Below are 18,162 nucleotides of genomic sequence, written 5' to 3'. Positions count from 1 at the left end.
TTTGATGAGTTTAGTCTGGAAATAAATCTTTTCTAGAAAGTAACATTGTTTCCTTTTCTGACACGTCACAGAAGGTATAACTAAATAAAAATGTAAAGAAATGGAACAGCTTTCAATTCAGCAAATACTTATTTATCATAATTACTTGTTTGCATGTCTATCACCTTTGTGAACTTATAAGACAAGCATCTGGGGGGTGGGGTGGGAAGGTGTGCGGGTTTTGGTGTTAAGTAGCTTTAGTTGAATTTCCAGTATAGCAAATTAAGAGCTGTGTATCCTTAAACAAGTTACTGAGCCTGAGACTCAGCTTTTTCATTTGTTAAAAGTAAGATTAGTAGTGGCCTTGTGCCTTCTGCTTCCTTTGTAAACAGCATTTACTTCCACCCAGATAGCCCCTTCATTTGTCTCTTTTCTACTTAATCTGGATCCTATCCATCCATCAAGGCCAAATTTCAGTCACACTCCCAAGGTTGCTCCAACTCACTTTGATCACTGCCACTTTTGAACTCTTTATAGTAATTACTGTCTGTACTACTCAGTTAGCACTTATCCACTTATCATTCACTGCCTTTGTAAAATGTTATTCTTAAGGAGAGTGAAAGACAGCCAAAGAGGTAGATTTAGAACAAACTTGTTTCATCATATTTCTGTTCAGGCTTCAGTTAAATGCATTCTTCATTCTTCACTGCCCTGGAACTTTAGATACTCATTTGTAGGTTCTCTGTCTACTTATCTAGTTCCAAGTTTGGGGCAATTAATAGAGGTGAAAATGCAAATGAATTCTGCTACTCCACCAGGAGTGTGAGCCTTCTGACCCTTTCTTGCCATTTTCCTGAACTTGCACTGGGCCAGAAGTATGAGCTCTCCCCTAACAACTGAGATAAGTGTCCTCATTGCTGCCCTATGACTAAATATTAGGAGGATTTCTCACCAGATGTTCAGATTGTTTGGATAATACAAGATCCAAGTTGAAACCTAAGTCTTTTCACCTCTTGTGTATAGTGTTTTCAGCAGTCTCCTTGCCTCCAGTAATAACCTCCTCCAAATCACTCCTAACCCTGAGGCCAAACTGTTTTCTTGTTAATAACACTTTGACCAGACCATGAGGTGATGTAAAACTGAGATCAAGAAGAACTCAACTTCCAAGCCCTTTGGCAGCTCACAAAACACTTTCTTCATCTGTTCCCACTCCCTTTCTTTCTTGGGACTGTGTTGTACCATTTACTTGGAATGTTACGTTCTCTTTGAATCAGCTCCAAGGGTATGTAGCCCTACTTACACACAACACTCAAATGGATTGAATTGAAAAGGATTTTCATCGTTCTATGATCCCTAGATGCATAGTTAACTTTTATTATGTTTAGCATTAGTGAACTCATCAGTTATTTCATTTTCATACTTGGCCATCGTACAATGTCTGCAGATCATTTCTACTTTTTGTCATGGGGTTTGTCTCAGCCTGGATCTGCCTAATTTTTTAGAAGTCCAAGAACTTATTAAGAATATACCAGTCTGCTATGTATATTTATTAATTGCTATAAATGCTAGATTTCCCAGGATGGTATCTGATTCCGATATTTTGTCTAATCTTCATATGCATATTCTTATTTATAGGTCCCACCTTGAGGTTTGGAAAATATAGTTCTCAGAATTTAGTCACAGCTGTCAAGGAAACGTCCATTCTGTTAAGGAGGCAGAAGCACAAAAAAAACTAAATGCAAGACTGTAATAAAAGACTATAAATAAAAAGTGTCAGACTGATTAAAACAGATAAGAGCACTGTAATTTCAGAGAAATTTAGGGTCAGCAAGGCAAGCATGAAATCATATCACAGGCATGTTCTAAACTGAATATCCTACACATTCACATTTTTAAAAATAAATAAAGTTATTAACATCTTAGGAGATATTGTCTGATGTGGAGAGATTTGGTGATCCTGGAGGAGAATGTTCTCAGCACAGTGAATCTTCTTTCTGCTGGCCTGCAGGCTGCAAGTCCATGCCAGTTCCACAGAGCCCACGTGGGATTGCATCGTAGGGAGTCATTTGCTTCCAGATTACAATGAGCCCTATGTGACACGGAAGCCACAAATTAGGCTGTAAAGCCTTGAAGATGGCTCACTCATGAGGAAGATGAAATCCAAGGTCAGTCACTCTCCTTTATCCCAACCTCCCTCCTCCCATATCCTACTTCCTCTTGGCTAATAGAATCACATAACAGACAGGGCTTGAGTGGGGAAAGGACTGGAAATCTTGGTGTAGAAAAAAAGAACTCTGGAGAGGGGGTTTTAAGGCTTAGGTTCTGATTCTGGTTCTGATGTGTACTGAGATTCCCGGGTAATCCATTTATTTCACTGGACCTTTACTTTGCCACTTGCAAAATAAGGTGTTTGGATGAGATGAATGGCTTTTTATACTTTTCTTTTTATAGTGGTAGCCTTTTATCAAATAAAATCCTACAAAAAACCAGGCCATATAAAACAGAACAAAAGCAAAGCCACGCAGATTGAAATGGACAAAGAAAAATCCTGTTCAGACTCTCCTCAATTCTCCTCCACAGAGCCCAAGATTGCCATAACTGTTGGCCTCCACACCTCCAAGGTGCCTTCTGACTCTGACATTTTGTAAGAAAAAACGTTCCCATTCTTCTGAAGGAAATTCAATTGCATTCTACTTTTCCGGTATGAAAAAGGAAAGGAAGGAACTTCCACCCATGTCTCAGGTGAAGAGAAAGTGTCCAGTATCACTTTCCCAGTGTTTAAAAGCCTGCACTTCTGCCTGAGCCCCACTCTGCACTTTAGGGATCAGCCAATTAATGGAGCTCTATACCAAGGTCTCTTGGCCCAAAGGGTGACATTTCATCTCCACTATCATCTTCATTACCAAAAGGAGTTGTTGAGAGTGACGTCATCAATATGACGAGTAAGACAGCCCCTGGAAAAGTCTTCCTTCAGAATCAGCTAATAAAAGGACAAATAATAACTCTGTAGGATGAAAGAGAATGGAGAAAGACTCCACAAATGTTGAATTGAAGAAAAAGAAAAATAATCTCCAAGAGCAGGAAGAAAATTTCAGCCTTGGACCCACTGGTTTAGACTCTTCCCATTTCTTGGTTCCATTCAGCTTGGGAGTCATGCAGAGACACCATGGCCCAGGTGCCTCTTGCCACAGATGCAGACTATAGAGCCTCTCACAGAAGCACCTTAGAATCTCATGCAAACCCAGGCAAGGGACCCATAGAAGGTCCCTAAAAATCTACAAACAAAGCAATCAGATCTATAAAAGAATTTAGCAAAGTGGCAGGTTAAAGGATCAACACCCAAAAATCAGTAGTGTTTCTATATACCAGTAGTGAACAATCTTAGGAGGAAATCAAGAAAAAATTCCATTCACAAGAGCAAAGAATCAAATATCTAGGAATAAATTTAGCCAAGGATGCAAAGGATTTATACACAGAAAACTACAAAACATCATTAAAAGAAATCAAAGAAGACCTAAATAAATGGAAAGACATACCATGTTCATGGAATGGAAGACTAAATGAAGTTAAGTTGTCAGTTCTACCAAAACAATTTACAGATTCAATGCAATCTCAATCAAAATCCAATAGCTGAAGGGCTTCTGGGAAGATGGCAGAATAGGATAGGCAAAGCTCACTCCTTCACCATAAAACAACTAGAGAAAAGGCAAGAAATGACCAGGACAGCAGTTTCAGGTGATGGGTGACCAGAGAGGGACTTCTACATTATATAGGGAGGACCTGGATAAAAGAGCTGAGAAACTATGGCTGAGCAATCAGGGTGAGTTTGTTCAATCATGACCACACTGGGGCTATCTGTTACATTCTGGCCAGATTGGGTGCTGGAGGAGCAGTATACTCCCACTTCTGTTGCCAGCTGGAGAGATTATCCCTCTCAGTCCCATAGTCGGGAGTTCCCACATGGGAACCTGGGAGCCAACAGACTCATTTTCTCCACACAGACCTTGCTGTGGTTCCCAGTGGCTACCCCCCATCCCTGAGGCAGCCCACTATGGGTGTGTGGTTTTGGGGGTGACTGGGGGGCCTTCACCTCTTGAGGAGGGGGGGATGCACAGCAGAGCTGATCTGACAATTGGCTAGTGAGAGAGTCACTCTGGGGTCCCACTGCCTCTATCCATTCTCCATGGATGCCCAGAATACTCACAGCATGCACAGGCAGAGAGGTGTGGACAAGGGAGGGAGCCACACTGCAGCACCAGAGCTCTTCCTCTGTCCCAGAGGCCCATGGGTGCACACTGGCCTGGGTCTTGCATGCCAGCATAAAGCAGGGTGCTCCCATGCTGGATGCAGACTGGGGAAGCTGGACCTCTCAGTTCCACAGCCTGAGGCCATTCCATTTGGGAGCCTGGGATTCACAAGACTCATCATGCCCACAGGTGGATTCTCTGCCAAAGTTCACAGTGCCCACTCCCCACCCCCAGAGTGGGCTGCATCCAGCATGCATGGATACCTGCAACATCACCTAGATAGTTGCCTGGTTGGGTCCTCACCCAGTGGGTTGCCACAGTCAAGGAGAAGCGTGGTTCTGGGGAAGAGGTGGACCAATAATGCCATGTGCTGGGAAGCCGGGTCCTCACCCAGTGGGTTGCCACAGTCAAGGAGAGGCGTGGTTCTGGGGAAGAGGTGGACCAATAATGCCATGTGCTGGGAAGCCAGGAAAAGTGCATTCTGGCAAACTGCTTTTCTGCCAAGCATTTACAGACTTCCAAATACAGTTGCACCTCCTGCATGAGGCCCTGGCCTTGGTTTGGCTGGGAACTACTGACAAACAAATGCCAATGGAGACCTTCAGTGCAAACCCAAGCAACTACAAAATCTTAGACAAGCAAGGGAAATCAACTTTCAAAATAGCCTTATGAAGATAATCAAATGCCTAGAAACCAACAGAAAATCACAAAGCATGTGATGATGCAAGAAGATATGGCCAATGCAAATGAAAATGTAAAGAAGCTGGAGGCAACAAAGAATTTGGAACAATTAACCAAAGATGTTCAAGCAAATCTTCTAAACAACTTCAATGGGTTGGCTAAAAATATAAAGCATATCAAGAAGAGACTAGAAGAACATAAAGAAGAATTTGAAATAAAAAATAGAAAAATGGAAGATCTTATGGAAGTGAAAAATACTGTAGATCAAATTAAAAATATACGAGACACACAACAGCAGATTTGAAGAGGCAGAAGAAAGATTAAGTAAACTAGAGGGCAACAACTGAATACGAATACACAAAAGAACAAATGGTGAAAAAGATGAAAAAATTTGAATTGGATCTCAGTGAAATGACTGACAACACGAAGTGTGCAGATATAAGAATCATTGGTGTCCCAGAAAGAGAAGAGAAGAGTAAAGCGCTACGAAGATTTTTTGAGGAGATAATTGGGGAAAACTTCCCAACCCTTATAAAAGACATAAATATGCAAATCAAAGCAGCCCAATGAACTCCAAATATAATAAATCCAACTAGACCCACTCAAAGACACATACTAATCAGACTGTCAAATGCTAAAAAGGAGAGAGTCCTGAAAGCAGCGAGAGTAAAATGATTCACCACATACAAGGGAAGCCACATAAGACTAAGGGCTGACTACCCAACAAACACAATGGAAGTGAGAAGGCAGGGGTATGATATATTTAAGATAATGAAAGAGAAAAATTGCCAGCCAAGAATTCTTTATCCAGCAAAGTAGTCCTTCAAAAGTGAGGGAGAGTTTAAAATTTTCACAGACAAACAAATCTTGAGAGAATTGTTAACAAGAAACCTGTCCTGCAAGAAATACTAAAGGGAGTTCTGTTGCCTGAAAAAGAAAAAAAGAGAGAGAGAGACAGGTCTGGAGGAGGGCAAAGAATTGGAGAGTTTTAGTAAGGGTAACTTAAAGGATAAAAAGAGAGAAAGAGAGAGAAAATATATCTGAGAAATAAAACCGAAGGCTAAGATGGTTGGTTCAAGAACCGCCTTCACAGTAATAACATTGAATGTGAATGGATTAAACTCCTCAATTAAAAGATACAGTTGGCAGAAGGGATTAAAAACATGATCCATCTATATGCTATTTACAAGAGACTCATCATAGACCCAAGAATACAAATAGGTTGAAAGTGACAGGATGGAAAAATATTCCATGAAAGATATTTCAAAAGAAAGCAATGGTAGCTATACTAATTTCAGACAAAATAGACTTTAAATGCAAAGATGTCATATGATACAAGGAAGGACACTGTGTATTAATAAAACAGACAATTCACCAAGAAGAAATAACAATCATAAATGTTTATGTACACAGTCAAGGAGTTTCAGAGTACATAAGGAAAACATTGACAAAACTAAAGGCACTGTTCCAGTTTGCTAATGCTGCCATTGTGCAAAATACTAGAAATGGATTGGCTTTTATAAAGGGTGTTTATTTGGTTACAAATTTAAAGTCTGAAGGCCATGAAAATGTCCAAATTAAGGCATCAGTATGATTATACTTTCACCAAAGGAAGACCAGTGGCGTCCAGAAAACCTCTGTTAGCTGGGAAGTCATGTGACTGGCATCTGCTGATCCCAAGTTCTGTTCCAGCTCCTCTCTCAGCTCCTGTGCAGTCTTCAAAATGTTGCTTTTGGAAGGAGTGCACTCCAGGCAAAAGTACTGCAGATGCCGTTATCCTACTTCTTGCCACAGCAACATCGATGTCTTTCTGGCCTTCTATTCATTCGTGGCCTATAGATTGGTGTGTCCATTTAATACAAGAATATGGAACCTGAACAGCCAGAGGAAACTCTCCCCAACACAGAAACCAATGGTGAATTTGGTAAATGTCCTGCAGAAGATATGGAAGAGGAACAAGCATTTAAAAGATCTAGAAATGTGGATGAGATGTTGGAGCTTTGCATTCTGCTTCAGAGCAAAAATGCTGGGACAGTGATTGGAAAAGGAGGCAAGAATATTAAGGCCCTCCATACAGACTTCAATGCCAGTGTTTCAGTCCCAGACAGCAGTGGCCCCAAGCACATATTGAGTATCAGTGCTGATACTGAAATGATTGGAGAAATTCTGAAGAAAATCATCCCTACCTTGGAAGAGGGCCTGCAGTTGCCATCACCCACTGCAACCAGCCAGCTCCCACTTGAATCTGATGCTGTGGAATGCTTAAATTACCGACACAATAAAGGAAGCAACTTTGACTGCGAGTTGAGACTGTTGATTCATCAGAGTCTGGCAGGAGGAAGTATTGGGGTCAAAGGTGCTAAAATCAAAGAACTTCAAGAGAACATTCAGACAACAATCAAGTTTTTCCAGGAATGCTGTCCTCATCCCACTGACAGGGTTGTCCTTATTGGAGGAAAGCCTGATAGGGTTGTAGAGTGCATAAAGATCATCCTTGATCTTATATCTGAGTCTCCCATCAAAGGACATGTGCAGCCTTATGATCCCAATTTTTATAATGAAACCTATGATTACGATGGTTTTACAATGATGTTTGATGACCGCTGTGGATGTTCTATGGGATTTCCCATGCAGGAAAGAGGTGGTTTTGACCGAATGCCTCCTGGTCAAGGTGGGCATCCAATGCCTCCATCTAGAAGAGATTATGATGATATGAGCCCTCGTCAAGGACCTCCTCCTCCTCCTCCTCCTGGACAAGGTGGCTGGGGTGGCAGCAGAGCTCAGAATCTTCCTCTTCCACCACCACAACCACCTAGAGGAGGAGATCTAATGGCTTATGACAGAAGAGGAAGACCTGGAAACCATTATGATAGTTTCAGTGCTGATGAAACTTGGGATTCTGCAATAGATACATGGAGCCCATCACAATGGCAGATGGCTTATGAACCACAGGGTGGCTCTGGATATGATTATTTCTATGCAGGGGGTTGTGGCTCATATGGTGATCTTGGTGGACCTATTATTACTACATAAGTAACTATTCTCAAAGATTTGGCTGGATCTATTATTGGGACAGGTGGTCAGTGGATTAAACAAATCCATCATGAGTCGGGAGCTCAATCAAAATTGATGAACCTTTAGAAGGATCCGAAGATCGGATCATTACCATTACAGGAACACAGGACCAGATACAGAATGCACAGTATTTGTTGCAGAACAGTGTGAAGCAGTATTCTGGAAAGTTTTCTAAGACTAGTGAAGAACTGAAGGAGTCCTGAATCTTTTTTTTTTTTTTATCTGCTTCTGTTTAAAAAGCCAACATTCCTCTGCTTCATAGGTGTTCTGCATTTGAGGTGTAGTGAAATTTTTGCTGTTCACCAGATGTAATGTTTTAATTCCTTACAAATATGGTGGGGGGTGGGGAAGGGTGTACAAAAACTAACAGTGAAATTTTAAAACAGCAGCAGAGTGAGTGAATTTTATTTTTGTTCTTTGTTGTTGGTAAAAAAGAGATTTCCCCCAATGCAATTATTGTGAACACCTTGCTTTGTGGTCACTGTAACATTTGGGGTGCGGGGTGGGACAGAGAGGAAGAGTAACAGCAGTCCACAGTCTGCTGGCATCTATTCAGAGCAGTGTGCAGAATGTAATGCTCTTTTGTAAAAAAAACATTTTATGATTTTTAAAATAAATTTAGTGAACTTATTTTTTTGGTGGTCATTTTTTTTTAAGATGGTCATTTTTCAAATGGCTTAATTCTTCCACCTCAGCCCTAGACTAAACATGAAGTTTGATTTTCAGCTCCTCTGTTGGATATAAGTGCATCTCTGCTTGGACATAGGCAAAAATACCTTGGCAAATTCAGTTCTGGTGACTTGACGGTTTGAAAGTCCATTGTTTGGGGAGATATAGATATTCCATCACATATATTCATGCTTATAATAAGCTGGGGGTTTTTATTTGTTTGTTTTTGTAAATTGTTGCCCCCTACTTTGCAACTTTTATTAATCAGAATAATGCTTGGTTATGTGACTGAACAAATTCTGATTATTTTTATTAGATTATTTCTCACCTAGACTTCAACTGTCAACCTGCTAGTGTCTTTATTAGTTAAATTTTGTAAATATATATTAGTTAAACTTTGTAATGTATATATATATATAAACAATATATATATTGTTTTTCCATTGTATGCAAATTGAAAGAAAAATATGTACCATTTTCTCTGTTGTATGTTGGATTATGTAGGAAATGTTTGTGAACAATTCAAAACAAAGATGAAAAAAATGTTCCTATGAAAATTTTGTGTAGTTTCTTAGCATTTGTATTGACAGTGAAAGTTTCACTTCCAAATAAATAAAACTCCCATGATCCTAGATTTGACATGTGCCCAATTTGAACAAAAGTTGATTGACAACTGTAAAGTTTGTTTCCTCTTGTAAGGAAATACAATAATCTTAAATTAAAAAAAAAAAAATGTTGCTCTTGGAGCGTTTGTCCTCTCTTAGCTTCTCTGGAGCAAATTTTGGGCTAGTACCTACAAAGTTTCAGCAAAAATTCTGCTTTCAGTGGCCATCTCCAAAATGTCTCTCTCAGCTGCTCTTAGCTCCTTCTGTTTGTAAGCTCTTTTATAGGACTCTGGTGATTAAATCAAGTCCCACACTGAATGGGTGAAGCCACACCTCCATGGAAATAATTCAGTCAGAGTTATCACCTACAGTTGTGTGGGTCACATCTCCATGGAAACAATCAAGAGCTCACACCCTAATCAGAAAGATTATCAATCTGCCCCCACAAGATTGCATTAAAGAATTTGGCTTTTTTGGGGGGACATAACATATACAAACCAGCACAGGGAGCAATAGATATTTCTACAATAATAGTGGGAGACTGCAATATATCACTCTCTTCTATAGATAGAACAACCATACAAATGATTATAATGAAATAGAGAACCAAAACAATGGAATAACTGAATTAGACCTAACAAACATATATAGATTGTTGCACCCCAAAACAGCAGGACATACATTCTTCTCAAGTGCTCATGGAACATTCTCAAGGATAGATCATATGCTGGGGCACAAAACAGATCTTAATAATTTTAAAAAGATTGAAACTATTCAAAGCCATTTATTGACCATAATGAAATGAAGCTGGATATGAATTACCACCAAAGAACTGGAACTTTCACAAATATATGGAGGTTAAACAACACATTCTTAAAGAATCAGTGGTTCAAAGAAGAAATTGCAAGAGAAATCATTAAATATCTGGAGAAGAATGAAAATGAGAATACAATATATCAAAAGCTATGTAATGCTGCGAAGGTGGTGCTGAAGGGGAAATTTATAGCACTAAATGCATTATTAAAAAGGAAGAAAGAGCTAAAACAAAAGACCTAACTGAACAACTAAAGCAAGTAGAAGAAAGGAAATAACAAAGATCAAAGCAGAAATAAATGAATTGGAGAACAAAAAAACAATAGAATTAATAAAACAAAAAGTTGGTTCTTTGAGAAGATCAATAAGATTGACCCTTGGATAGACTGAAAAAGTCAAAAAAGAGAGAAGATGCAAATAAACAAAATCAGAAATAAGTGTGTGTGTGGGGGGGGGTCTTTACAAAAAATCATAAAAGGATACTATGGACAACTGTATGCCAACAAACTAGACAACTTAGATGAAATCGACAATTTCCTAGAAACACACAAACAACCTATATTGACTTGAGAAGAAATAGAAGACTTCAACAAACTGGTCACAAGCAAAGAGTTTCAATCAATCATCAAAAACCTTCCTACAAAGAAAAGCCCAGGGCCAGATAGCTTCATAGGGGCATTTTACCAAACATTTCAAAAAGAACTAACACCATTCCTGCTCAAACTCTTCCAAAAAATTGAAGAAAAAGGAATACTACTTAACTCATTCTGTGAAGCTGACATCACTCTAATAAAGATACTACAAGAAAGGAAAACTACAGGAAAGGAAAACTACAGGCCAAACTCCCTCATGAATATAGATGCAAAAATTTTCAGTAAAATACTGGCAAATCAAATCCAACAGCACATTAAAAGAATTATACGCTACAATCAAAAGTGGTTTATTCCAGGAATGCAAGGGTGATTCAACACAAGAAAATCAATGTTATAGAATACATTAAAAGATCAAAAGGGAAGACTCACATGATCATCTCAATTGATGCTGAAAAGACATTTCACAAAATGCAGCTTCCTTTCCCGTTAAAAACACTTAAAAAGGTAGGAATCAAAGGAAATTTCCTCAATATGATAAAGGGCATGTATGAAAAACCCACAGCCAGCATTATACTCAATGGTGAGAGACTGAAAACCTTCCCCCTAAGATTGGGAACAAGACAAGGATGCCCACTGTTACCACTGTTACTCCACATTGTGCTAGAAGTTCTAGCTAGAGTAATTAGGCAAGGAAAAGAAATAAAAGGCATCCAAATCAGAAAGGAAGAAGTAAAACTCTCTCATTTGCAGATGGCATGATCCTTGTGCCAGTCTGAATGCATTATGTACCCCAAAATGCCATTATCTTTGATGTAATCTTGTGTGGGCAGACTTATCAGTGTTGACTAGATTATAATTCTTTGTTTCCTTGGAGATGCGACACCCAACTGTGGTTGATGATCCTGATTGGAAAATTTCCATGGAAGTGTGACCCCACCCATTCAAGGTGGGTCTGAATTAGTTCACTGGAGCACTATATAAGCTCAGACAGAAGGAGCAAGCTTGCTACAGCCAAGAGGGACACTTTGAAGAATGCACAGAAGCTGAGAAAATAGCTGCAGACGAGAGACAGATTGAAGATGGCTATTGAAAGAAGACTATTGCTCTGGAAAAGCTAAGAGAAGACAAACACCCCAAGAGCAACTAAGAATGACATTTTTGAGGAACTGCAGCCTAGAAAGGAACGTCCTGGGAGAAAGCCATTTTGAAACCAGAACTTTGGAGCAGATGCCAGCCACATGCCTTCCCAGCTAACAGAGATTTTCCGGACACCATTGGCCATCCTCCAGTGAAGTTACCCTTTGTTGATGAACACTTTATGGCCTTAAAACTGTAACTTTGTAATCAAATAAACCTCCTTTTACAAAAGCCAATCCATTTCTGGTATTTTGCATCCTGGCAGTATTGGCAAACTAGAACAATCCTATATTTGAAAATCCCAAGAAATATATGAAAAGCTACTTGAACTAATAAGTAAATTCTGCATAGTGACAGGAAACAAGATTAATGCACAAAAACCAGTAGTGTTTCCATACACTGGTAATGACCTAACTGAGGAGGCAATTAAGAAAAAATTCCATTCACTATAGAAGCTAAAAGAATCAAATATCTAAGAATAAACTTAAGCAAGGGTACAAAGGACCTGTACACAGTAAGCTACAAAACATTGCTAAAAGAAATCAAAGAATACCTAAATAGGTGGAAAGACATTCTGTGTTCATGGATAGGAAGGCTAAACGTCATTGAGATGTCAATTCTACCCAAATTAATCTAAAGAGTCAATGCACTACCTACCAAAATTCCAACAACATAAATAAATTTGATAACTAAATTTATTTGGAAAGGAAAGGGGCCTTGAATTGCTGAAAAAAAAAAAAAAAAAAAACCCGATCCTAAAAATGAAGAACAAAGTGGGAGGACTTATACTTCCTGACTTCAAAGCTTTTTATAAAGGCACAGTGGTCAAAACAGAATGGTACTGGCACAAAGATAGACATATTGACCAATGGAATCAAATTGAGAGGTCAGAAATAGACCCTCAGATCTATGGTCAACTGATTTTTGACAAGGCCCCCAATCCACTGAACTGGGACAGAATAGTCTCTTCAATAAATGGGGCTAGGAGAACTGATATCCCCATCCAAAGGAATGAAAGAGGACCCCCACCTCACAACCTATACAAAAATTAAATCAAATTGGATAAGAGACCTAAATTTAAGAGCTGGTACTATAAAACTCCTAGAAGAAAATATACAAAAACATCTTCAAGACCTAGTGATAGGAGGTAGCTTCTTAGACCTTATACCCAAAGCACAAGCAATGAAAGAAAAAAATAGATAAATGGGAACTCCTCAAAACTGAACACTTCTATGCTTCAAAGGACTTTGTCAAAAAGGTGAAGAGGCAGTCAACTCGATGGGAAAGAATATTTGGAAACTATATATCTGATAAGGGTTTGAGATCCAGTATATTTAAAGAAATCCTACAACTCAACAACAAAAGGACAAACATCCCAATTAAAAAACATTCCTTTTTAGACATTTTTCCAAAGAGGAAATACAAATGGCTAAAAAGCATATGAAAAGATGTTCCTGTTCACTTGCTGTGAGGGAAATGCAAATCACAATAACAATGAGATATCATCTCCCACCTACAAGAATGGCCACTATTAAACAAATAGGAAACTACAAATGTTGGCGAGGATGTGAAGAACTAGGTACACTTATTCACTGTTGGTAGAAATGTAAAATGGTACAGCTACTGTGGAAGACAGTTTGGCAGGTCCTTAGAAAACCAAATATTGAATTGCCCTACAACTCAGCAATTCTGCTACTCAGTATATAACCAGAAGATCTGGAAGCAGTGACACAAACAGACATGTGCACACTGATGTTCATAGTGGCATTATTCACAATTGCCAAAAGATGGAAACAATCTAAGTGTCTATCAATAGATGAATGGATAAACAAAATGTAGATACATACATACAATATTATGCAGTAGTAAGAAGGAACGAGGTCCTGAAGCATACAACAACATGGATGAAACTTGAGGATATAATACTGAGTGAAAAAAAACAGACACAAAAAAACACATACTGTATGATTTCACTAATATGAGCCACCTAGAAAATGTAAACTCAGAATCTTAAAATGTAGAATATAGGGGACCTAGAGATAGGCAGAAGCTAGAGATGGGGGAATGCTTACCTAATAATATGTACAGAATTGTTAACGAGGTTGAACGTAAATGTTTGGGAATGGATAGAGGTGAGGGTAGTTAGTTATTGGGATTATAAGTAATAGTGCCATATTGTAGGTGAATTTGATTGAAAGGGGTTGTTTAAAGTCATGTATGTCACTGATTAACACCACAAATATAGATAAGTTCTTGCATGAACTATTACAAATGAATGACACCTGTACAAAGAGTTATCAATAGAGTGGTATATGGAGAAAAATTACCTATGGCATACTATGGACTATATCTAACAGCAATACCTTAATATACTTTCATCAATAGTAATGTGTACCACATCTATACTAGGGGTAAATTATTGGGGGAGATAAGGAATATGGGGTATTTTGGGATTTCTTTTGTGTGTCTGTGTGTGTGTGTCTGTTACTTTTCTCTTTGAAGCAATGAAAATTATCTAAAGTTGAGTGTGATGATGATTACACAACTTAGTGAGGATACTGTGAGACACTGTATACTTTGGATAGAATATATGGTATGTGAATATATCTCAATAAAATCTGTAGATTCAAAAAAAGTGAGCTCACAGATAATTTTTTAAAAAAGCTTTTAGTACAGAGATACCAAGTCCATAAATGTTAGCTACTGTTATGTAATGATCTGATAATGGTGATGATGATAATCATAATGATCACCAAGAGGGCCTAGCCAATTTCCAGTTGGTGAAAGCAAATACAGAAATTTAGCTGGACTGTAAACTACAGGCTGGCTGTTTTTACCCATATTATATTTTCAGTGCAGTGAATAGTGTATAGCTGCCACTTGACAAATATGGATAAATGAATGGATGAATGGTCTGATGATTACCTTTCAGCTGCCCAGGATTTGGGCATCCTTAGAAAGCAGTGATCCCTCACATACATTGAGCAAAGAGCCTGGAATTTCTGGGAGGGGTATCCTGGATTCCCAGCCACCTCCAGAAAGCTGGGTCCACCTTTCCACAAAGGGCTGCTTCTTTTCCTGGATCCCTATCTAACACTAGGCAGACCTAAGATCCCCAGTTAAAACTTGCCACAAATTATGGCAACTCCCTTTGATTTGGGCAAAGCCAGATGGCAATAAGATTTGGAAATCTGGCAAGGCAGACACATCCTGACAGACCCTTGGTGGAGGGATTAAGTGAATGGCTGTGATCCAAGAAGCCACTCCCTGCTACAACCCTCCCAGAAGTCCTGACAGCTCCTCTGGGCAGGAAGAACCCCATTAAACTACATGAAGCAATAGCATCAGAGTGCAAGGGATTGTGCATGGGTGCAGAAGGCTGTTTCCAAGACTGCTCTCCCAGGCCACATCTTCCTTCCCTCAGTTCTCATCTCTTCCCAGTGGGATCAGTGGGGCTGACTCCACTGTCCCCAGACTGGAAACCTGAGAAACTCAGTTCCTATTCTCTGATTCCCAGAAGACAAGCAATTTTATCTCTTTAGGCCACCTATTTGCCATATTGTGTGTTTGTAGCATGGAAACGGATTTTCATAGGCAAAAGCAGCTTTAAAAGCAATCTGGCCCATTAGTTTTCATTTGCTAGTCTATTGAACTGTATACATAATAATCAACTAGACAGCTTACTGAAAACTCAGATCCCTAGGCCCAAAACCCAGATATTCCAATTCAGTTGGGTTTAGACGGAGCTCAAAAATCTTCCTTCTTCTCTTCCATCCTTCCATGCTTCCTTCCTTCCTCACTTCTTTTTTTTTTTTAACTTCCCGGAAGAGTCTGATGCTCATTTAGGGTTGAGATCCAAATCTTCCTAATTTTTCTAATCTCCAGTCTAACACTTGAATCTTCCCCATACTATTCACAGCAAATGATCATAAAATCCATGTTGGAGAACTAGTAGTGATAGGAGTCTTGACTTCTAGAACAAAGCTACTTCATATTCAGATAGTTTTTAACTTGCTGTATATTTTTTCCTTCCAGTCTGGTTTTATTTAGGTCCTTGAAAAATACATATAGTCTCTCTTTCACATGCCAAGCTTCATTTTTTATGAGGACTAAAGGATTATTTGTAATTCAATCTTTTCCAGATTACACTCCTGAGGACACTTATTGGGATGCTTTCCATGAAAAGAAAAGTCTACTGTCAAATAAGTTTGTTGTTTATGGAAAAGCATTTAGTACATTCAGTGGTAGCAAGTATACACTGTACAAGGAGAGGCAAGATGATGCTCTCTCACACACATACATTGGAAGGGATCTCCACATTGGATGAAAAAATTGACAACAAAACTAAATTAATGTCTCGGACCCCTTCAGTACTGAGATTTTTATTAAAAGAATCTAGTAATTCTTTCTTGCTCCTAATGATCTAGTCCCATTTGAAGCCTCATAGAAAGGCAAGAAAAAGTGCACATTCTGTATGTAATACACAGTCATCATGGGTCAGCCCCAGGTCACACACAGTCAGGAGGGTTTGCCAATTAATCATCTGGAGAGAAGGGCTGGGTCTGTTTACTTGCAATGTAATTCACTTATTTCTCAGCAACAGCAATAGAAGAGTTCACCCTTCACCTAGTAAAGGCTCAGAAGATTTCAGATGGAAGAGAATCACAAGTTGGGGAGGTCCACACCTACCCTTTGCAGATACTTGGGACTCTGACCTAATTTTGTTTTATACATTGTATAAACCTTTTGGTAACTTAAAAGGAATTGTTTAAAAATTTGCTTATGATTACCAACCTATTTCATCAACTGTTTTTATTTTCCCATATATTAGTCTAGTCTTACCACAACTGCCTATATATTTAACATAGCTGTAATCACAGTTCACATATAATTTTGTGTCCTATATTTCACATCTTTTGTACATATATTGCATGTTCTTTTATTATTCTTATTGATCATATAATACATAACCATGGGGTTTACCCTAAGTTCCTTAACATTTCACCAACTTTGCAATTTGAGGTTACTTCATTCACATATATATATATATGTGTATACTATTACAAATAAACATTTTTGTACAAAAAGAAAAGAAATCCAACAACCTTCTTTACAGAAATGAAAAGTGCAAATATCAAATTTATTTGGAAGAGTAATTGTCCCTAAATAGTTATAGTCATCTTGAAAAAGAAAATAAATTTGGAAGACACACTTCTGATTTTAATTCTTACTACAAAATTACAGTGGTCAAAACAGCATGGTACTGGCACAAGGATAGATACATCAGCCAGTGGAACTGAATTGAAAATTCAGAAATAGACCCCAACAACTATGGTCAATTGATTTTTGACAAGGCTGCCACATCTACTCAAATGGGAAAGAATAGTCTGTCCAATAGATGATGCTGGGAGAACTGGATATCCATATGTGAATGAATGAATTAGGATCCCTATCACACAGCATATATAAAAATTAATTCAAAATAGAACCAAAAACTAAATATAAGAACCAGGAGTTTAAAACTTCTAGGAAAAAAATGTAGGGAAGCATCTTCTGGATTTTGTGTTAGGTAATGGTTTCTTAGACTTTCCACCCAAAGCACAAGCAATGAAAGAAAAAATAGATAAATGGGACCTCATCGATGTGGAGAAATTGGAATTCTTATTCATTGTTGGTGGGACTGTATAATGGTTCAGCCACTCTGGAAGTCAGTCTGGCATTTCCTTTGAAAACTAGATATAGAGTTACCCTTCGATCCAGCAATTGCACTTCTCAGTTTATACCCAGAAGATCTGAAAGCAGTAACACGAACAGATATCTGCACGCCAATGTTCATAGCAGCATTATTCACAATTGCCAAGAGATGGAAACAATACAAATGTCCTTCAACAGGTGAGTGGGTAAATAAAATGTGGTATATACACACGATGGAGTACTATGCAGCTGTAAGAAGGAACGATGTCATGAAACATATGACAACATGGATGAACCTTGAAGACATAATGCTGAGCAAAATAAGCTAGGCACAGAAAGAGAAATATTATATGCTACCACTAATGTGAACATTGAAAAATGTGAAACAAATGGTATATAATGTAGAATGTAGGGGAACTAGGGATAGAGAGCAATTAAGGAAGGGGGAATGATAACCCAATAAGAATAGATAAGCTATCATGGGTAAATTTAACATTCTGGGAATGCCCAGGAATGACTATGGTCTGTTAATTTCTGATGGGTATGGTAGGAACAAGTTCACAGAAATGTTGCTATATTAGGTATTTTCTTGGGGTAGAGTAGGAACATGTTGGAAGTAAAGTAGTTATCTTAGGTTAGTTATCTTTTTCTTAGTCCCTTGTTATGGTT

The 18,162-nt window shown here is 38.5% G+C and overlaps 1 protein-coding gene across 1 annotated transcript; it reads left to right on the top strand.

Annotated features, from left to right (window-relative positions):
• The first annotated feature begins 6,773 nt into the window (after positions 1-6,773).
• Positions 6,774-8,264, top strand: LOC119516596 (heterogeneous nuclear ribonucleoprotein K-like). Its single transcript, XM_037812954.1, is given in 2 exon segments — positions 6,774-8,019; positions 8,022-8,264. Coding segments are annotated over 2 exon segments (1,410 nt in total). The 3' UTR covers positions 8,186-8,264.
• The last annotated feature ends 9,898 nt before the right edge of the window (positions 8,265-18,162 follow it).

This window comes from Choloepus didactylus, chromosome 2, assembly GCF_015220235.1.
Source record: "Choloepus didactylus isolate mChoDid1 chromosome 2, mChoDid1.pri, whole genome shotgun sequence".
In the NCBI taxonomy this organism is placed as follows: Eukaryota; Metazoa; Chordata; class Mammalia; order Pilosa; family Megalonychidae; genus Choloepus; species Choloepus didactylus.
The sequence above is the reverse complement of the archived record's forward strand: the minus strand, read 5'-3'. Positions and strand labels throughout refer to the sequence as shown.